General features: G+C 39.8%; 1 protein-coding gene across 3 annotated transcripts in view; it reads right to left on the minus strand.

Moving 5' to 3' along the window:
* Positions 1-2572: 2572 nt before the first annotated feature.
* FNDC3B (fibronectin type III domain containing 3B) overlaps positions 2573-23249 on the minus strand; it is a 313079-nt gene continuing 292402 nt past the window's right edge. For 2 of the 3 annotated variants that reach the window (XM_034438974.3, XM_087872515.1), the window contains exons 25-26: positions 20846-20973; positions 2573-5982 (exon numbers count right to left, since the gene is read on the minus strand). In XM_034438974.3, the coding sequence (XP_034294865.2) occupies positions 5671-5982; positions 20846-20973 (440 nt within the window). In that variant the 3' untranslated portion in view covers positions 2573-5670. The remainder of the gene's footprint in view (positions 5983-20845; positions 20974-23249) is intronic. The other variant, XM_034438975.3, reaches the window with a different exon arrangement.

Raw genomic sequence — 23249 nt, forward strand, 5'->3', positions numbered from 1 at the left:
TAGAACCCATCCCTGTCTATAGGGGCAAAGATTTTCACGGAGGAACCTTCGCATAATGAACCTTGCCATCAAGAAAGAATTAAAACATTTATTGGGCATAAATATATTACATATACACTACAGATAACAGTTTACATACATAGCGTAATATCTGCAAAAATCTATACATTAAAATTGATATGGCAGTTTTAATACAATGCATATGAAATAGTTAAAATTTACAAGAAAACTTATGATTATTTATTTCAAAGTTGAAAAGCTTGGAATGTATGTCCTACAAGTGAGGTAAAAAAAAAACAAAAACAAAAAGAAAAACAACTTTTAATTTTCTTTTTCAATTTTAAATTGTGCAAGAATAATGTTCAGAAACATTCAATTTTAGGGCACTTTTCCATGATTAACAGAGAGTACTCGTCTATTGTTGCTGACAAAACACGATTAGAAAACTACAACATTTCAAGTTCATAAAGGACAAAGGCAGATAATATAAAAATGTTTCTTTTTCTTCTTAAATAACTTCTTAAAATACTTTCCCCATATTGTCTTTTTATTTTATTTTTTTACAATTTCTTTACACAAAACTGGGGACAAGGGAAGTTGATTTCACACAGCCGATACTGACTGGGCCAGAAAAAGACATACAAGGTAATAGAAAGCATTTTCTTTCTTTCCATAAACTGAAGGTTATGGAAATTGGAACAGGAATGGGTGGAATTATCTCTTTTACAGAATGGCTGCATTAAAAATTGACCTCTTATGGAAAGGGGCTACAAGGTTACTACCTTGTGGTAACCAATGATATCTGATCCAATCTAACTTGGCAATTAAAATGCATTGGCATGTGTGCGGTAAGTATGCACAAATGGGGGAGATGTGGGAAACAACAATAAAAATGTGAAACGCACCTGACCTTCCTTCAGGTCACTTTTCTTCAATCTTGCACAAAATGACGTTCTTTGTCTAAACACACAAATGGTTGGCTCTGGATTAAAGAAGCAATCCTATGTTCTCCTCACGATTGTTTACGGGAGTATTAGAAATTGGGTGAACTTTCTTATTGCTGGAGAGAGTGATGTCTTTTAAGAGAGATTTACTCTGGGTAGGATCAAAATGATCCCTCCCAGGACTGGTTCTCTGCCAACACTGAGACCACAGTAAAGGCAGTCCCCATATTCCTAGCCTTCTCCTTTCCTTATTTATTGGCTGAAGATGATACACTCCTATCTGGGATTGGTTGTCCTGTCCCACCCAGCACAGCTTCAGGAAAGAGAAACATGGAATGATAAGGAAGGAGGGGGACACCCGCCTAGCCAGACAGATCAGCCAAATGAAATCTGCTAATCAATGGGGTGACAGATGTCACACCTGTTCACTCTCACATTTATTTATCCATTGGATTTATATGGCTGTCCATCTATCTGAGGAACTCTGGAAAAAAAATTACATTAAAAGAAAGTCAACTTAAAGTACGTTGAGACTCAACGAAAACACAACCTGTTAGACATATGCATCCACGGTGGCGCTCCCAACTAATACCCTCTCTCCCTATGTTTTCATTACCTTGTGAAAGGCCAATAGGACTACAAGTTAGTTTAAAAGAGGAAATTATTCTAATCCATCAGCGGGTGTAATTAAATCCCTCCCTTAAAAATAAGGGAGAGAAAATATTGACCTTGAAACCAGAGATGGGAACGCTCTGATGGGAATCTCCCTCCGTTTCCTGCAAACAGAGTTGTGTTCTCCACTTCTGCTGACCCCCAACATTAGTCCCACTGAAATCAATGGGAAAACTTTCAACGAAAGGTCTCAACAACCAGTCAACATGATTGACTTTGCCTGCAAACTTTGAGAGCATATGCAGTAAGTTTCTGCTCAGGTCAAAAATGGTAGGGATTGTTATGACAGTGGGTTGATAATCACAAGGCACGATAAAAGGGACAACAGCTGTTTTATAAAGGTGTGGCTTTCCAAATGGATTGCCCCCGATCCAGAAAAATTGAAAGGATTTCAGAGCCGCGACAACTAACAGGTTTCCAATGATTCCTAGTTAATTGTTCCTGATGATTGAAATGAGATCAAAGCCCAGCTAATGCTATCTACATTCTTTAAAATTTTGCCAGCGTTTTTTTTTAAAAATAATTTTATATTTGAAGACAACCAAGTATTATATAAAAAGGAATAAAGTTGAATTAAACAACGACAACAATACCACATTTGTCAAGGCCAAAACTGGAGCCAGCGGGAAGAGGAAATTTTAAAAAAAAGAAAATAGCTGAATATCATTTGTTTGCTAGGCAAATATGCATACTAACATTAGGAAAGAAAAAAAAAATACAGAACCTTTGTACTAGTTTGCTACATCAAGAGAGGCACACAGAATAATCAGTTTCAAACTATTATTTCAAAAGATGCTTATGTTTTTTTTTTTTTTTTTGGCTACATGTAAACTTTGAAGATGATTGTTTTTAATGTACCGCAGATGGAATGGATGTGGTCCCGCAAGTTTTTTTATTTGCGTGCAGGAAATATTGGGTACATTTATCTTTTCTTCTTCTTCTTCTTCTTCTTCTTCTTTTGTTTTTTTTTGGCAATTCATAAAACACTCCCATTTTTAAACATACAGTATACTATAAGAAGGTTAATACTAGGAATGGTGCTGGGGAAATGAAAATATTTTACCTAAATTATACTTATATAAAACAAAATAGAAAAATAGTATGCTGCTAGGGGTTAGAGGGGAGGGGAAGGGGAGAGATTTAGTACATAAGTACACTTTTTATTTTTTTTTTACAATAAATAATGAGATTGCACTTTAATTGGCATTTTAAAGTACTGAATGCAGTATATAGTATAAATAATCCTAAAACAAAAATAATGTTGGTTTCCCCATTACTTTGGTTATGGGAAGGAATGAATAATACAGGACACAGTAATGTAGCAAAGAATGGAAGGAAAGGAGTCCCTGCAGATTTTAACTCCGCTAGTTGTTGCCAACTATAGGGGGCGGTGCTCATTTCCGTTTCAAGGCCGTTGAGCCAGCGCTGTCCAAAGACATTTCCACAGTCATGTGGCCAGCATGACGACGCAGAGCACTGTTTCCTCCCCACCAAAGTGGTACCTATTTATCTATTCGCATTTGCATGCTTTCGAATTGCTAGGTGGGCAGGAGCTAGGCAAAGACGGGTACTCACCCCGTTGCGGGATGCTCGGGTCTCGAACCCCGGACTGTTGGCTTTCCAGCCAACAAACCCAGCATCTTAACCACTGAGCCATCGCGCTGCCCTGTGTCATAACAAAAGAGAAGACCAAAAAAAAAAAAAAAAAGTACAATGCAAGCCAAAGCCAAAGAAAATGAAAAAAAAAAATTTGTTTGTTTGAATGCAAGGCTACACAAAGTCTGGGGCACAATTCACGAGAACTCTTCCAATTCATGCAGAGCTAGAACAGGAACTGCTGGATCACATTTTTATTTTTTCCTGAACAGGCATTTAAGGATAGGGTGCACATTTCATTTCAATTGGCTTAAAAATTAAATAGAGATGATATGATTACTCCCCAGTCCCTCCCCATTCTGGTACTTTAAAAAAAAAATAACATTGAAAATCTCCGCCAGGGGCCATTTACGAGGCTTTCCGGGGAGGGTGCATATCGTTGTGCACCTCTGTTTGATGGAAGTCAACAGAGTTCCGTAGCAATGCCTCTCCAGTTGTAACAACATAATTTGGGAGAGGTTCCTAGTGGATTGCAGCTCTGTGCATTTCCATGTGTAATTTACTTTACACCTCCTGCTCAATATCCCTGAGGCACTTAGACATCATAAAACTAACCCAATGATTCAAATGTTTTTTTTTTCTTAAAACAAGAAGAATAACCAAGGGTTTTGCTGGACTGAATGAATGTGCCTTGGCAATTGATGTAAAAGCACATACAATGTCCCACACAGGAATGAACTAAGTTTGCAATGGACCACACCCTACTCTTCTGAACACTAGTTGAAATTAGAGCTGGGTGTCAAGACTGCAGATGCTCTGAAACCAGCTGCTCTACATCTCCTCCTTGTCTTTTCCCTTTGGCCATGTCCACTACAGGAAACTCCAAAATTGGAGGGCCAGTGAGTATTCCTGGAATTTTGAGTGTGTAATAAAGGCATTCATAAACTATAGTGGCCGATTGTCCAATTGCCAGAAGATAAAGCCAGCACTGGTATGTAGCTACCAGCCATTCAATGAAGTTCTGGAGAACTTCTCAGAGGCATTGCTGGAAATATCAATAATGCTTGAGGTTGATTGCTTTGCAACACAGCACTGTTATGCTTCTTTTGCTTTATTAGGACAGTGTGTGCAGTGCGTTGTCATGTGAACTACAGTGTCCCTCCCACCGTCATTTCTGAAGGCAGCAGCTAATGAAGTCGAAGAGGGAAATGAATGGATATTACATGACACTGTTTGTAATAGGAGATGCTATTAAGAAGAAAGGAGGAGGAGATGGAAGAAATGGCACCTTTTAATGTCAGCTCTAATTACAGTATTTAGCATCTGAGATGCCTATATGAGTTTACCATGTTTTCTTTTCCAAAACTGAAATGCAGATGGACCTTTTTCTTAACAAGGCTGATTGAGAGTTTGCTTATGATAAAAGGTAATAATCTAATTTAAATAGCAAACGCAGCAAGCTTTCGCCAGTTATAAACACATAAGATCACGATGAATATAACAAATCTAGTGACTGGATTAAAAAGTAAGTTTATATACAAAGGCAAACAAACTAGTTAAAAGCAGCTTTTCTTTAAACAAAATAAAAACAGCTGGACATGGGGAATAACTATTGCACAATGCCCTCTTAAAATTACTGCTATAAAATAAAGGAAATGGTAGAAATGGTAATGCTTTTCCATTGATAAAGCTATCTGGCTATCAGATTCGATATACAGGAATTTATAGTGCGCAAACAGCTTGAGTAAAACGTTTACAATTCAGAGAAGACTTTAGGTTGCAAGATAAATTATCGGGATTGAAATGTGCTAAAAATATAGTTGATTACATAATTGAGATTAATTTTTTTCCTCCCCGTATGGGGATAACGCAAAAACAATGCAAAACTGACGGTATGAGGGTTGAGGAGAAAATAAATGTAGTGAATATCGTATGTGATATTTATAATTAACGACTTGTGCAACAAATGCATTGCGGAATGCTTAGCTGCAATGCTATTACATAATGATGGTTAAATTTTGCAGATTCAGAGGAGCTTAAAGCGGCTACTTTAATGTAATAAACTTGCAACTTAAAGACTGCAACAAGTTTAGCACTAAGGCAAAAACGTGAAGGCAAACTGGTTACATTTCTACATTCTGAAAATAAAAAAACCAAGTAAGTGAATAAAATCATAGGAGCAGGGAACTGAACATCCAAATGTTAAATATTTGTTTTGGTCTCTGGCTTGGATATATTTAACCATTTCCTAACCTTGAATGTCCAAAAGGTGCACCTGAACATTGATTTTTATTTTCTAAATAGGACTGATATTCCCACCCACCCGTCACCCCTTAAAAAAACAATAAACCAGAAACAAATGCACTGAAAAAATAAAGAGGACTATCTGAATAAAACATATTGATTATAGTATGAAGCATTAATTAAAACGATACCTCAAATACTTGTGTTGAACTCTCTACTTCATAAACAAATACTGTAGTATAAAAGCAAATAAGATGGAGACGCTTGCAAAGCCAAGGACTAAGAGGGCTGCAAACTGTTCATCAGAAGGCATCATACATTTAGTCTTGGGGTCATCGGTTCTTCCCAGTTCCCCGGTAAGCATGAGCTCACTCCGCTGGAGAATAAAGGCAACAGAAGTGCTGAAAGGTCCATTAAGTTCTTGTGAGGTATCCAAGCATCGGCGGCAAACACACACACGAAATCTATAATCTGTGTTCACCTGAAGGCCTGAGATTTGGTACGTTGTCTCGTCTCCCTTGTACACCTTGAAGGAACAAGAAGTGAGGAAAGAAAACTTAGGTTGCATAAGAAATTGCTATGAAGCTTTAAGTCAAGCTCTTCAAAAACGGAAGGAGCTTTGCTTAAAATTGCAGCACACATTATCTCAACGTTTGCCAAGTTCCTGGAGAGAGAACATCTGGAGAGAAAATCCAAAAGGTGCTTTTCCAAAAGGCAACTGGACTTCCTTGGTTTTTCCTAGAAAAGATTTTGCTTCTCATCCAAGAAGCTTCTTCAGCTTCAGAATTTCTTGAATAAGAAGAAAAACATTTTCAAGGAAAAACCAAGGAAGTGGAGTTGTCTTCTGGAAAAACATCTTTGAGACAACCATGCCCTGGATGACTGAGAAGCTCCATAGACATCTGGAGAGAAAAGTTGACATTTCAGGAAACTAGACAGAGTAGTCCTAGTCACGTTTTTATGACCTTCCTAAAAACCAATAGGATAGAAGCTGTTGAGATTTCTTGGGACATGGGAGGCAGATACTGAGATGGTCCCTGGTCCCTGTGATGACATTTCCTGAGAGAAGGAATACAGAGTAGTCTGCACTATTTGAACTTGTTGGAAAGGTATAAACAATTGGGAATAAAAAATAATGTAGTGGTTAAGTATATATAGCTTCCAAATGCTCTTCAAGGGCAGCCCCATTGCAATATTAAAAACAAGAGGGCATGAATGACTGTTAGAAGAGCCTCCTGTTCCAGAGAAAATTGTAGGTGGCACTCTTTGCACACACTATACAACCACTCAATAAGAAAAATACACATAGTGCGTATTCCAACATTTCTCCAGCTACACCAGCTACACCTGCAGCCTTGCCATTTTTAAACATTTATTCTTTTCTTTTCATTCTTTTTTTTCTTTTACACCAAGATATATAGACTTTAATTCAACAGACCATAATCATTCCCATTTAAGCGTTTATCATTTTCACAAAGCTTATCCTTTACATCCTAACTCTTTTCATCACTTCTATTTTTAACTTCTCTGCTGCTGACCCCTTGTTTAGCTTCATGACAAAATGAAGATGTGGGTACTCCAACACTGGAGATTTTAAAGAAGAGATTGGACAGCCATTTGTCTGAAATGGTTTCCTGCTTGAGCAGGGGGTTGGACTAGAAGACCTCCAAGGTCCCTTCCAACTCTGTTATTCTGATTGTCATCACCATCATCTTCATTTTCACTTTTCCTCTTTTATTCTTAATTGTTTAGAATTAATTATTCTTAATTGTTCCTTATATCTGACTATATTCACTCCGACTATCTTGTTCTCTATACGCACATTATACAATATATTTCATTATTCTTGAATATGCATTTTTCTAGGCACAAACACCAGCAATAGAATTGAGTGTTATAATGCGAAATACATAATTTCTGCCATCTTCATAGATCTGTAAAAAAATTTAACTTCTCACTTCCAAGTAAAAAACAAAACAAAACAAGAAAGACATAGCAGTGTATAATGTAACAATTACTAAATACTGTTTGATCCTATCATAGTAGCCATACAAATATCACCGCTTTCCCAGGTACACAGGAAACATGACGGGTTGGGCAAATTTTACTTTATGTAATGTAAACTATGTACAAGGTTAGATTAACAGAAACTTGCAAGTATGATAGTGCAAATCTTCCACTGTCTTTTTTTTCCCAGCATAAAAAGTTAGGGAAGTTCATTTCAAAGTCTCTTTCTCTGACCGTTATGTAGTTGTGGGCTGTGCACTTCCTTATCGGATTGTTGCTTAGAAAGTATCCCTTCCTGCACCCCACTTCACCCCACCTCTCTCTTCCAAGGTCATTCCCATGTACCATTACAATTTTTGCCAGTACAATTCCATTCCAGCATGCAGCCTAGGTCACCACTCAAAATTACATCCCAAACTGTCACCTATTTCTTTTTCCTTAAGCAGTGAGGGACATTTGTAAGATGGTGATGTGATGTATGTTTTTTACCACTGTTCCATATTATGAATTGCCTGAATAGGGTAAAGGTAAAGGTTCCCCTCATACATATGTGCTAGTTGTTCCCGACTCTAAGGGGCGGTGTTCATCTCCGTTTCAAAGCCGAAGAGTCAGTGCTGTCCGAAGACGTCTCGGTGGTCATGTGGCCGGCATGACTAAACGCCAAAGGCGCATGGAATGCTGTTATCTTCCCACCAAAGGTGGTCCCTGTTTTTCTATTTGCATTTTTTATGTGTTTTCGAACTGCTAGGTTGGCAGAAGCTGGGACAAGTAACGGGAGCTTACCCTGTTACGCGGCACTAGGGATTCAAACTGCTGAACTGCTGATCTTTCGATTGATAAGCTCAGCATTTTAGCCACTGAGCCACTGCATCCCCTTTTTAATTAATATAAAATTAGCAGAAAAGTATACATATAAACACCATTCTTTCTACATCCCAGCTATGAAACAAATGCTCCATTTTATATTTTACTTACATTTTACATACACTTGGAAATGCAAATAAAAATTAAAACCCAAGATTCTGTAATTGCAAACCCAACCAGACAGAACTGGGGTGCAAACCCTGGATGACCACCAGGTGGCAGGAGAGATACATAGAAAAACCTAACTCTTAACTGCCATCAAGTGGTCTTCTGAATTTTGACAGCACCCAATGATTTATTTTAACCAAAACTACCACCCAGGAGTGACCTTTTAAGTTTGAAGTAAAAATTTGATAGTGGAAATGTACTGAATAAAGGATAACACTTCAAAAGGTGAGTCAATTATTTTGTGCCAGATGGAAAGATTATTGTCCTTCAATAATGGTGATCAAACTCTGGCAGAAAACGGAACAAAATATCTTTTTCCATTAGTCTGCTGTGATTAAACAATTGCCAGCTCTAAGCTACACAACACAACATGACAAATAGGGACTCTACAGCAAAATTATTAGATCTTTTCCTCTCAGATCCTATTATAATAGTTTTATGCTTCAAATAAGATAAGCGCCCTGCAGTGAAATAATTAGAAATTTGCATGTGTAAATTGCCATAATTAGAAAGATGGAAAAATGATACCCTAAATGCATATTTAATATGCCTCAAATTTGAAAATCATGAATTAATGCAATGGATAAATTGCTCCTTTTATTCAAAAATTACTGAGAACAGTACATAGGCCAGTTAAGGAAATAACGATGAGAAAATTTCATGATGATGCGTTACTTTATTTTATTTTTATTTATGTATATTTCATATTTCTAAATCGCCCATCTCCCTCAGGGATTTACCAATAGCGCCATTTTTAAAAATCCTCCTATGAGTTGTGACTGAGATTTCACCAGTTCAGGCTAAACAAACAGGGAAATTATGATTCAATAGCATGTGAATGGGAGAAAAACTGAATTTGCATAAGGCATGACAAAAGGTATTCAGAGTTGGATAGAAGACAAAGCCAAAACAGTGGCTTTATAGACAATCAAGGTTTTTAAAAGGAAATGTCTTTCAAATAGACATTATTTTGATTTTAATATTGAACCCCTGTTTGCCCATGAAGCCCCAAAGGATATAAATAAACCAGTGGTGGGTTGCCCCCGGTTCGCACCGGTTCTATAGCTTTGCTTTGCTGGCTGGAGAATTCTGGGAGTTGAAGTCCACCAGGCTTATTGTTGCCAAGGTTGGGGACCCCTGAATTAAAGCACAACCACCCTTTATATTCCTTATACCAGTGGTTTTTAAAAACTTTTTTCCTCTCACAACCCCTTCCCACTTTCAACTGGTGGAGCCAATTTGTGTGAGTCACCCCAATGTATATATATATATATCTACTAGTCATTTCAGCTAGCAAAATAAAAAAAACAGGCACAAAGCTCAGGAAAAGTCACCCCTAATGCATGCTACAAGGTCTCAATTTTTATAAATTTAATGTGGTTGATTATATTTGAAAGCCCACCTGCTTATTACATATGCCCTCTCCGACAGCTAAAAGCATGATCATCAAGCAATTATCATGCTAACAAATCAGTGCATCTGTAGATAAATTCATGCCAAAATCTGTTTTTTTGGCTACACAAATATGCCAGCAAACTTATCTTTTCTGTTTCCAGCAAGGAAGAATTCTTAAGAAATTTTCTTTTCAAGGCTTGTACTCTAATTTTGTTCTCAAAATAAATGTGTCTATTGTCTTGCTTTATGTTAGCTCGGGACAATGGCTAAAATGGTTTTGGAAATCATTCACTATATTTGGAAAAGTAAAACAGGAACAATTTGAATTATCTCTCCAGGATTTATAACCCGCTATTAGCTATGCAGGAGGCAAATTTTGTCTGGCCGCAATGAAAATAAGAGACAAATGGTTGAACAAGTAATTTTAGAAAAGAATAGAACAGAAGCATTGGAAGGTACCTTGGAGGTCTTCTATCCAACCACCTGCTCAGGCAGGAAACCCTACAACCATTTCAGACAAATGGTTGTCCAATCTCTTCTTAAAAGTTTCCAGTGTTGGAGCATTTCACAACTTCTGGAGGTTATTGGTTTAAAAAATTCTCACTTTTATCCCCTATATTCCATTTAGGTAGTTATTTTCTTTTAATCAATAAGTGCCTAGGGGAAATTTAGCCTATATTATAGCTTTTTAATTTTTAAGTTATTTTTACTTGGGTAGACAATATACTTAAAACTTAAAAAGCTATAATACAGACTGCATTCTAGAACAGCTGTAGCTTCCAAGTGGTTTTCACTGCAGTAAATTCAGTCAAGAGGTGAAAAAGATATGAGTGGTTGAAGGGTCTTCTGATCTAAGGAAGAGTGAAACTTATATGCCACGTGAACCTTGATCAGAATCTGTACATCCACGAAGGCTCTCAGATTGTGCACCAGTTTTGAATAGGGAAATGCGAGCCCACTCAAGATCAAAGAATCTTCCAATCTTGTTAGGATTGAGACCAAGCCTGTTATTCCCAATCCAGACCCAAATACCCTCCAGGCAGTTGGTTAAGACCCTATAGGATCTACACGCTAGAGCAGGGGTGGGCAATTGTGGCTCTTTTACAACCTGTGGACTTCAACTCCCAGAATTCCTGAGACAGCTGTCCACAGGTTGTAAAAGAGCCACAATTGCCCATCCCTGCGCTACAGCATCCACAGTATGTGTCCAAAGGACTTGTGAAATTCTATTTCCCCAGCACCAATTTGTAGAGCAATAGAGAAATAGCGAGTCTTGTGATTTTTTAGTTGCACGCTCTTGTCGCCTGACTTACTTAGCAAAATTTCAATGAGAAAAATAACAAGAGTTGCAAAGGAGACCAAATCATGCCTGCTGCTTTGAGTTCCTTGAAGAGAAACCTACTATCAATATTGCAAAAACAGTTGCCATGATAGAAGAAGAGGGGGACAACTTATTTTCCAAAGCACTCAAAGCCAAGACAAGAAACAATGGATGGAAACTAATCAAGGAAAGAAGCACCTTGGAATTAAGGAGAAACTTCCTAACAGTGAGAACAATTAACCAGTGGAACAGCTTTCCTTCAGAAGTTGTGGGTGCTCTGTCACTGGAGGTTTTAAGAAAAGACTGCACAACCACTTGTCTGAAATGATATAGGATCTCCTGTTTGAGTAGAGGATTGGATTAGAAAACCGCCAAGGTTTCTTTCAATTCTATTCTGATTGATTGATTGATTGTTCCACTAAGCCCTAAACCTATTGAGACAACCTGCTTCATTTTGGGGGAAGTTGGGATACAGTGGCTAGAGCCACAGAATCTACCAGTTTCTGGATTTGTACAATAGACATTACCTGATTAGTAAATAAATCCATCTTCTGCATTTGCACTCTACACAAAAATTATAAACTAGCCAAATAATCAAAGTAACAAGACACTAAGCTGCAAAACAAATGGAAGCCTGCTTCCTTCCTCCACATATACCATAAAAATACAATGTGCTTCACTTAGTTTGTGAACTAATCTATTTTTGGAGAATTCACCACTTGTAATGACATGTGGGAGTGACCTGCAATAGGAATGGGGATGGGGTGAGTGGCTTAAAAGGGACCCTCCCTAATTTCTTGGTCTGCAAAGGGGACAGGGAGAAATGTTTCTTGACTTTGAAGATTTTTTTAATGTAACATTACAAATAAAGTAGAATAAACTCATCTTGCTGGGTTTCCTGTCTAGACTATCTCACAAAGCTGACATCATGAACATGAAACTAACTAAAGGACTAGGGTTGTATAACAATCTAACCCACAAAAAGTTTAAGCAAAGTTAGCATTAAACAAGAATTGCACGTTTTATCAAAGTTTCTGCTAAGTCTTAACCTAACCTGTAAGCACTCCTATAACACGTTATCAGTATTGTAGTGTTAGGGCAAGATTATTGATGCTCCTGTCTTGCAGGATTTTTTGGATGCAAATTTCACAGCACTGAAAAACCTGTAAAAACCCCATGCTCTCTACATGGGGCTCCCCTTGAGGAGTACCCGGAGGCTCCAACTGGTGCAGAATGCGGCCACGCGGGGGATTATGGGAGCGAGAGGGTGCTCCCATGTGACACCTCTCCTGCATGAGCTGCATTGGCTTCCAGTGGTCTTCCGGGTGCGCTTCAAGGTGTTGGTCACCACCTTTAAAGCGCTCCATGGCATAGGACCTGGGTATTTGCGGGACCGCCTTTTGCCGCCGATAGCCTCCCACCGATCAGTATGCTCCCACAGAGAGGGACTCCTCAGGGTATCATCAGCCAGGCAATGTTGGCTGGTGACCCCCAGGGGGAGGGCCTTCTCTGTGGCAGCTCCTGCCCTCTGGAACGATTTGCCCCTGGAGATACGAAGGATATCGGATCTCCGGGCCTTTCTCCGTGCCCTAAAAACTTCTTTTCCATCAAGCAGGGCTGGCGTGAACCCCCCCTTTTTTTTTAGTTTTTAAATTGTCAATGGGTTTTAGTTTGAATGTTTTAAATTTTGGGCCAAAGTCATGTAATTCTTTTAAAAAATTTAAATTTTGTATTGGTATGTGTTTTAGTTCTGGCTGTGCACCGCCCTGAGTCCACTAGGAAAAGGGCGATATACAAATTGAATAAAATAAATAAAAATAAATAAATAAAATGTCTCCAGGTTTCTTGTAAACTGGCCTTAGTTACCACCAAATACAACCATTGCCCTAGGAAGCAGCCCAGGTCATTGGGAAGAAGTTTTTCATTGATTGCTTTCATTTCTCATCTTTCTACGCTAGCACAAATTCAGGTCTAGGGTCCTCTCTTGAAAACAAGGGTGTAAATTCATGACAAACACACAAAAATGGAAGCAACAGTCAACCAGTAGCAGATACAGCCACATTCCCCGTGTTTGTAAGCTATCCTGTAGTACGTTCGGTCAATTACACAGAGGACATTGCTTGTAAACAAGGCAGCGTATTGAATTTTTTTTCACGTCACTACAAAAAAAAAAAAAAAAAAAGGAACATCATGTAATGCGTAATTATTAGCTACATGGCTGCATGCTGCTGAATACTTGTCATTGAAGCTCTATGGTGAAGATATAATATAAGCCCTAGTATGAAAGAGTACTATCATTTTGTATTGTTTTCTCTTAATATGAGGACGTTCATTGCTATTATGATCTGATTTAACAGCATGAGTTTCTTAATTAAGAGTCTAGCAAAACTATACTACTGTGCATACACAGATGTTTGTTCGGTCGTGTTGGAGAAACGACTCCCATACTACTGTGCATGAAATCCATCTTAGAATGATCAACTAATAGCAACTTTGAAAAATGCTGAGTGATTGTTGTCCATTTGCTGTGCTATTTTAATCTTCAATGTAGATGTTCTCTCTCTCTCTCTCCCTCCTTCCCTCTCCCTCCCTCTCTCTCTCCCTCCCTCTCTTACATGTTTTCCCCACTTTCAGATACCCACTGAATTTGTTTTTATTGTTCAATACCTCTGATATCAGAAACTATTAAGACTGTTTGCATTCTTTAGATGATGATACTAGTAAACTATTCAGGAGCAAAACCAAAAGTGGCCATGAAAAGCTTCAGAAGGATCTCTTTCAACAGTGTAGTCAAACATTGACAAATAAGTATATCACACTGAGATTGTAGCAGTGGTGAAATTCAATTTTTTTTTACTACCGGTTCTGTGGGCGTGGTGTGGCTTGGTGGCCATGACAGGGGAAGGATACTGCAAAATCTCCATTCCCATCCCACTCCTGGGGGAAGGATATTGCAAAATCTCCAGTCCCACTCCACTCTGGGGCCAGCCAGATGTGGTATTTCCTGGTTCTCCAAACTATTCAAAATTTCCGCTACCGGTTCTCCAGAACCTGTCAGAACCTGCTGGATTTCACCCCTGGATTATAGCGAATAGCTCAGCTGAGTTAAGCAAGTAGCAGTTGGGAATGCTATACTAGGGATCATTAGGAACTGGAGTAATAATAAGATAACCAATATTGTTAATGCCCTACAGAAAACTATGCAGAGTCCTGGTCACTGCATTTCGTCAAGGGCAAAACAGAGCTAGAAAAAGTGCAGAAGTTACCAAAAGGATGAGGGGGCTGGAAGACTTTTATGACAAAAAGATATAACATTAGTGACTCTGGAGCTAACTGAGGGTTGACATACAAGCAGACCTTGACTTATGACTGCAATGGAGCTTGTCCATTACAGGTGCAAGTTGTGACAGCCATAAAGTGGGTGGCCACACTCCGATTGTGTGCCCTTTTTAGCAGAGGTCATTAAGTGAATGCCACAGTTGTTAAGTGAACTAAGTTGAATTGTTCACTATGAATTGGTTTTGCTGAAAAACAGAAGGAAACGCCAGTTTTCATAAATGTCATAAAATGCGGTCATTTGACCATGGAACACTGCAAATGACTGTCAATGTGGACTGACAGCTCATGGTGCAAGATTCAGTCATGTGACCATGGGGGTGAGGGTGGCCAGTGGCTGTCAGATCTTCAGAACCTGGTCATAACCTGTCATCTGCACCACTATAAACTGTCTGGTTTGGTTCTGCACCGCAACAGGACAGACACAGATGTCAGAGGATAATTAGAATTGCAGAAAAAACAATTACTACCAACCTACCTTCCATTGAGGACCTGTATGCTGCACGAGTCAAAAAGAGGGCTGGGAAAATATTTACAGACCCCTCGCATCCTGGACATAAACTGTTTCAACTCTTACCCTCAAAACGACGCTATAGAGCACTGCACACCAGAACAACTAGACACAAGGACAGTTTTTTCCCGAACACCGTCAGGACACTACAACACCGTCAAACTATTTACTAAGTCTGCACTACTATTAATCTTCTCATGGTTCCTATCACCCATCTCCTCCCACTTATGACTATATGACTGTAACCTTGTTGCTGGTTATTCTTACGATTTATATTGACTGTTTCCTAATATGATGTTATTGCTTGGATGGCTATCAAAGAAAGCTGAGAGCTGAGAAACAAGAGATCCAAAGACTCAATGTTAACCTGGAGTTGAAGGCAGCACATCTTTACGACTCAATGTGAACCTCGGTGTCTTATGTCTTAAATATGCGCAGGTGGATAACAGCACAAAAGAGGCTGGTTTATGAGCACTCCAGAGCCACTTAGATTGGTGCTGTGCAAATGAAAATACTGGATTACTTTGTCCACTGCTTATCCTGATTCAACCACGCTGCTCTTACATTAGATAACACTACATAACTTTGCCCAAGTTTAGGGAAAAAAAACCCACAAGATTAGTAATAACAGCATTAAAAGCAGTAAAGAGGATCAAACCCAAATTGTAATAAAAAAGCACCAACATTAAATCTGTTTGTGTCTGTACATCTCGGTTTGATGGAAATCCATTTGCGGTTTAATAACACTAAATGGAATTCGAGCCAAACATGTTAACTTGATGGTTTTCTGCCATCGTACTGTTATTACAGAAACCAAAGTCTACATACATACATACACCACTTGATAACTGAAACATGTCTCAAACTACTAAGTTTCCTTTCCTTCTTTTCTCCTCTCACATCCTGTTACTCAATTGAGCAATTTTGGAAAGAGCACATCCATTTTTACTTTCTGCACACTGCAAAATTTATTCCTGGCACTTCATAAGTGATATAATTTCAGGCTTTAGGGAGCTTGAGTGATAAAGAGAACCACAAGAGACAGACAAAAGAATTTTTTTTTAGTTTGGCCATTGACCAATAAAAAGGACATTCGACAGCATAAAACTATTCCCTAACAACAAGGACTATTGGCAACCATTTGGAAATCTACATGATACAGATAGTCCTTGATTTACGACCACAATGGCGTCCAAAATTTTCTCCTGTAAAGCTATTAAGTGAGTTTTGCCCTATTTTACCACCTTTCTTGCCACTGTTGTTAAGTGAATCACTGCAGTTGTTAAATTAGTAACACAGGTGTTCAGGGAATCTGGCTTCCCCCTTGATTTTGTTTGTCAGAAGGTCGTAAAAGGTGATCACATGACCTCGGGCACTCTGCAACTGTCATAACTATGAGTCAGTTCCCAAGCCTCTGAATTTTGATCACGTGACCATGGGGACGCTGCAACGGTCAGGTGAAAACCGGTCATAAATCACATTTTTCAAGGCCGTAACTTTGAATGGTCATTCAATGAACTGTTGTAAGTCAAGGCCTACCTGTATGGCAATTTGGAGGTCAGAAAATGGATGTCTCTTTAAAAAGCAACAGTATCGTGTGCTTTAACATTTATGAAAGGTTAAAAACAGGGAAATTCTGTCTTGTTCCTATGGCCTATTGCAGGCATCACTTCATTACATAGGAGAGAAGTGATCTTGGCACCAACATATTTCAACAATACCAGATGCTAAATAAAGATTCTGCATGTAGTAATAGCAATAGCACTTAGACTTATATACCGCTTTACAGTGCTTTATAGCCCTCTCTAAGCAGTTTACAGAGTCAGCATATTGTCCCCAACAATCTGGGTCCTCATTTTATCCACCTCGGAAGAATGGAAAACTGAGTCTACATTGATCCTGGTGAGATTTGAACTGCCAAATTGCAGGCAGCCGGCAGTCAGCAGAAATAGCCTGCAGTACTGCACTCTAACCACTGTGCCACCGTGGCTCATGAAGCTAAACCTTATTGCTTTTCTAGAACTAGAAGTTGAATAGAACTCCTTTCAGGCATCGAACAGGAATATGTCAATGCCTCCTGAAGAAAAATTGGATGCAACCAAGTAAGCATCTATAGTCCTTGACTTACAACAGTTCATTTAGTGACCATTCAAAGTTACAATACCATTGAAAAAATGTGATTTATGACCATTTTTCACAGTTACGATCTTTGCAGCATCCCATGATCATGTGACCAAAATTCAGATGCTTGGCAACTGGTTCATATTTATGACCGTTGCTGTGTTCCATTCTCACAGGCAAAGTCAACGAGGAAGCCAGATTCACTTAAGAACCGAGTTGCTAGCTTATCAACTGCAGTGATTCACTTAACATCGGTGGCAACATAGGTCGTAAATTGGGAGAAAGCATCAAGATGCACATCTAAAATAAATAAATATATTAACCCCCCCCCCGAAATTTGCTTAACAGAATGGAGACGTATGTTTAAATCAATGGAGAGAGAAACATACGTAACTGTGGCTAGAACCCAGCCTCTCTTCCTTTATTTCCAACTTTTAAAAATTTGCATAAAATTGATGCGAATCCGGGGCCGCTAGGAGACCATGCTGTGCTTCTGAGGAGATATTGGCATCATTTCCATGGTGATAATAGAAAAGAACCATCTTGAAGATGATCCAGTAGACTGAAATCTCAAAATGACTCAGAAAAAAAAAGTCAGACAGGGCAATTTTCTCCATCAAGTGTACAATGTTCGTCATCTGGGTTATTTTTGTTATGAAATACTAATATAATGGCTGATAGAATTTTTAGGTATACATATTTCTCTCAGTGAGTGAATACAGTTTTCTCCTCTGGAAAAGCAAAATATTCCCGCAAGATAACAAAAGCCAGTAAAAGTTACGTGCATATAGGATAATTTTATAACTAAATTGCTGGAAGAAGATTGCAGCTGCTTTTTTTTACATAATTATTATGTACAAAACATTATTTATTTATTATACAAATAAATATTATATTCCGTCTGATTATCTTGGGGTTTCTTCCCTCATTATTTCATATACTCCATTCCCCACCCCCCCCTCTCTCTCTCCCTCCCTCCCTCCCTCCCCCCTCTCTTTTCCATTTTCCCCTTTATTTCATTTCTTTTGTTCTTTTATTCATCATTTCTACTTCAGGAACATATAACATTACCTCAGAAAGATGCAGCGTGTAACCTAAGGGATTTTCTTGGACTCACAGCTCCTGCTCAAATAAGAGGTGGCAGCCATGGCTAAGAAAGGCCTTTGTGTAACTCCATTTTGCATACCATGGCAACGCGTTCTCTTTGGGGGCTACCCTTTACAAGCTTCCAGAACCTTCAGCTGATGTAGAACTTAGCCACACAAGCTATATTGGGGGCCCAATAGGACACAAATAACAGCTCTGCTCTGCAAAGTACATTGAGTGATAGTTTGCTTCCAGGTCCAATTCTAGATATTGGTTGTGACCTATAAGGGCCTACAATGCATGGGGCCAGGCAACCTACAGAATTGGCTTTGTCCCATTATATTGGCCTGTCCCATCTGGTAAGGCAGAAAAGATACGTTGCAGACTCTGTCAGTTAAAGAACTCCAACTGCTGGGGCAGGGGTGAAATCTACTTAACTTCCTCACCTTACCGGTTCGGAAGCCTGTGCACGCATCACAGGTGCGCACAGACCTTCTGCACATGCACAAAACTTTCTGTGCATGCGCAAAACCTTCTGTGCATGCGCAAAACTTTCTGTGCATGCGCAGAAGGTAAAAAACACATTACTTCCAGGTTAAAACCAGAAAATAATATCACCCGGCCGGGTGGGCAGAGCTATACTCCACCGTTGCTACTGGATCGCCGAACCACCGGCTAAGAACGCTACCGGATCGGGTGATTTGGTCCAATCCGGGAGCATTTCAACCCTGTGCTGGGGTCCATGAAGTTAGCCTTCTCTCCTGCTGCCCCCCAGGGATGGGCTTCAAAAATTTTAGCAAGGGGTTCTCTGCCCTGTTGCTGGGTGGGTGTGGCCATGGTGGGCGTGGCCTACTCAGCCTCCTGCACCACGGGGGGGGGGGCAATTTTGCCCTCCCCGGGCTCCAGAGGCTTTCCTCAAGCCTCCGGGAGGGTGAAAACGGCCTCCCCAGGCTCCGGAGGCCCTCTGGGCCTGTTTCCGGCCTTCCCAAACTTCCAGCAGGCTCATTTTTCGCCCTCCCTGAGCCTCCGCACGCGCTGCACTTACCTGCATCCAAAATGGGCCGCGTGGGGACTCCTGGGAGAGACAGGGCCAGCCAGGAGTGGGATTTGAGGGTTCTCTGAACTGCACAGAATCTTAGCTAGTGGTTCTCCCCAACCCCTGCAAACCCCCAGCAGCCCATCCCTGGCTGCCCCCCTCTGTGGAATAACTCCCCCCCATATGTGAGACTAGCCCCCATTTCCTGGCCTTCCGAAAAAGAGTCAGAACATGGCACTGATGCCTCATAAGGGAAACCCACAGAAGTGCACAGCTGTGGGGCTGGCCCTGAGTGCCCTTTTAACTAATTTTAACAATGTTTTAACAACCTTGCCTCTTTCTAAATTTTTAAAATGTTATATATGGTTTTTATATTATAATATTTTTCTGTATCTCCCCCAGAGGAAGGAGTGTTAGATATGGGGAAGCAACAGAATAGATACATTTCCTGGCCCCACCTTTTTAGCTTCAATGGGGGATGAGAAAATTCAGCATAGCTTCCTGACTCAAAGGTGTAGAATGGGCAGATTCTCCAAGGACCAAGTAATCAGGTTCTGGGCACCAAAGGTGCTTCCCCCCCTCTCAAAAAAAAAAACAAAAAAACAAAAAAACAAAAAAAAAACAAAAAAAAAAAACAACTGGACTGTTTTTCCTTTGCAGAAGAAGAAGAAAACATTTCGCCCTTCATCCAAGAAGCTTCATCAGTTCTGATGGTGGGGGGATGGAAGGACAAATACTGACAGTTGAGATTGGATGATGTGGGGGAGGGGAATGGAAGGATAGGTTCTGATAGGATGGTAGTGATGGGGGAAATGGAAGGATTGTATTTCTTTGCAGTCATCTGGTTATTAACACTCTCTGAGACCCATCCTATAAGAAACTATCCTTTCGTTCCCCTGCCATCGGAATTGATGAAGCTTCTTGGATGAGAAGTGAAATGTTTTTTTCTTCTACTTCAAAGAAAAAAAAACAGTCCAGTTGCCTTCTGAAGAAAAAAAAACCAGAACCTCTGAGACAACTATGACTTTATTGACTGAGAACCTCCATAGATACTGAGCACTGAAGGGTTTATAACTGGCACTAAATATCATTTTGTGCCTCTGTGAACTTGGAAATAAGTCTTGCAGTTACTGTGTTTCCCCGGAAATAAGACCTCCCCAGATAATAAACCCTCCCCCGAAAATAAACCCCCTCCCAAAAATAAGCCTGCCCTGAAAATATTTTACCGGATGCGCAGCCAGTTCCCGCCATTTTCTCTGGTTAGGGTTAGGGACACAGAGCTGGAAATTAGGTAAGACAGCAAGAGGATCCCCGTCTTGCTCCATGTGCCCCAAAATAATAAGACCTCCCCTAAAATAAGGCCCAGCACGTATTTTGGGGTTCAAAAAAATAAATAAGACAGGGTCTTATTTTTGGAGAAACATGGTACTAAGGTTGGGTGTTGGAAATTAGACCAAAATAAATCCACTTTTTGCGTCCCATCACCTATAAACACTTTGTAAGACCATGAAAGGTTGTTGTATCTACTTTGAGGTTCTTCTTACCTGTTTGTACTCAGACTCTCTTCCAACTAGGACCTGCAGAATGTAGTTCACAGGGTCTCCCTTCATTGGGGGTGCATTTTCCCAAGCAATTTCACAGGTGTTTCCTTCTAACTGTCTCACTCGAGGTGCTATTAAAAAAAAAAGAAAAGGTCACCACGTATCAATTGGCATGTGCAGAAGGAACACACACTTCTCATTTTTCTTCTTGCAAATACTGACTTTTATTCATTTTAAAAAATAAAATAATTTTTTAAAAAAATCAGAATTATCTCCAGGAATGTTATCATTGACAAATAAGATGCAGTTAATGTGATGGAAACCAATCTTTCCAAATATGAAGAATCAATAGAATGTATGCATTGCTTTCATAGTCTGGGAAACAATATTTAAAATAAAACATTTAGCTTTTCAAGCTGTGTTTCTCGAGGACATGAATATTTGCAGACGAGGATAAAAAAAAAGAATTCCTGAGACACCAGAAATGTATTTTTTAAATTTTATAATCAAAACTTTTCATTTTAATTGCCTTTTTAGATTTCATTAGCTACCTTGAGTAAGTACTAGACTGGAAAGGCAGGGGTTAAAAAAATGAATGCTTTGCTGAAATCAAGATATATTACATCTGTAACATTCTCATGATCTACTAAAGCTATCGGGTCAAAAATATGGAATAAGTGAAGTCCGCTATGACTTGTTCTTACTATTATTCTTCCCCATTTACTTTGTTTGTGAGAAGCTTGCAGGGAGAACGTCAACAGGGAAGACAGCAGGAAGTTGCGAGTCCAAGGCCACCAGGCAAGTGAGTGAGGGAGCGAGGAGGCGCAGATGAGGAATGTTACATGGGAGTCTGTGAGAGGTGCTGTTGGGGGTGGGTATGCGTGTGCATGCCAAAGATACTGTACAGGTAGGGGAAGGCATGTGAATGGGCAGCATAGTCAGGAGGGGCAACCAGGGATGTCTGAGAGGTGCTGTGCTACTTGGGTAGGGTGTGCAGGGAGCCGCAGGTCAACAAGGTTGAACAGGAGTCAAATGGGTGTCTAAGAGGTTCTGCGTAGGTCAAGTAGAGTGCATGGGGAGGGGGAGGGTTGGTATAGGTCATGAATGCATATGGATTGCAGGAATATGCGAGAGGCACTGTACTGGTTGGGGGCAGCACATGAGTTGGTGGGAAGGGTGCCTAGGAATGCACAAAAGGTACTGTGCAGGTCAGGAAAGATGCACAGGAGGGTGTAGGTCAGGGAGGATGCATAGGAGTACCCAAGAGGTGCCGCATGGTAGGAGCACAGGTTGGGAAAAGGTCATGGGATGCGCAAGAGGTACTGCAAGAGTCAGGGGAGATATGTGGAGAAGAGATGTTAATCAGGGAAGATGCATGGGGATGCCAAGAGATGCTGTGTGGGTTGGGGATGTGGCATGGAAGGCAGGTGAGGGGGCAGCATTGTGTGCCTGAGTTCTTTCCCTCCTGTTTGTCACTTTCTCTCTCTCGTCCTCCTTTCCCCTCCCTTTTTAGTAGGTAGTAAGTATCTACTTTTGTATGGGGGACGGAGCGAGGGATTGTGAGATTGGCTGGGAAACTGTCACAGAATGTTGAAAGTGAAGATCATGTGACTGAAGCAGCAACCCAGCAGTACAGCAGCAGCCAGTAGCACTGAAGCAGCCACAACATTCCCAATTTTCATTCTCTTAGGAGTCATGGCCCCTGAATTTTGGACATATTCTGTAAATTAGCCCATTTAAGGTACTGGCTCCAAAATTGTTGCCCTATGATGCACAGTTTTGCCAGGTTAAAGGTTATGTTAAGAGTATTATTAGTATATAAATAAGGCAAATAAAAGAAAGAGAAAAGGCATACATAGTGATGAACCCAAAAGAAATGTGCATGACTGGAATGGTAAGGAGTTATGGAATGATAGAAATAAAAATAGAAACATGAGTTTGAAGTGCATAGAAGATAAGGTAATGTATTATTCAATTTAACTATCAACCATCTTACTCTATTGCTATTTTCCTGTTAGAAAAATGAAAAACAATAAAGGAACAAGTAGGGCAAACAACAAAGAATCAAACTGCAAAGAAGAAAAACATGTTGATTGTTGAAGAATTTAGTTTTCCTTGCGTTATCATCCAGATAAGAGTTGGTTAAACATATGATATTCGCACAGATTTATTGCTCCACCAGGTGGCAAAAAAAGTGTTTTTATACAAGAGACAAATAAGGGTCAATTTTTTTGAAGCGTATCTATTTGAGAGAGTCCCTGCCTTACACCCTTGGGGAAAAAGTCATCTTCCATCGGTCAAAATCCATCATATGTCATTTATTAGCTAAAAGAATCTCATCTATCAAAAATATGTAAAGCTTTCAGCAATAGTCAACTACCGTCAAGCACCAGTTCCCACAATCAAT

This window comes from Pantherophis guttatus, chromosome 6, assembly GCF_059756535.1.
Source record: "Pantherophis guttatus breed Tessera chromosome 6, ASM5975653v1, whole genome shotgun sequence".
Classification (NCBI taxonomy): Eukaryota; Metazoa; Chordata; class Lepidosauria; order Squamata; family Colubridae; genus Pantherophis; species Pantherophis guttatus.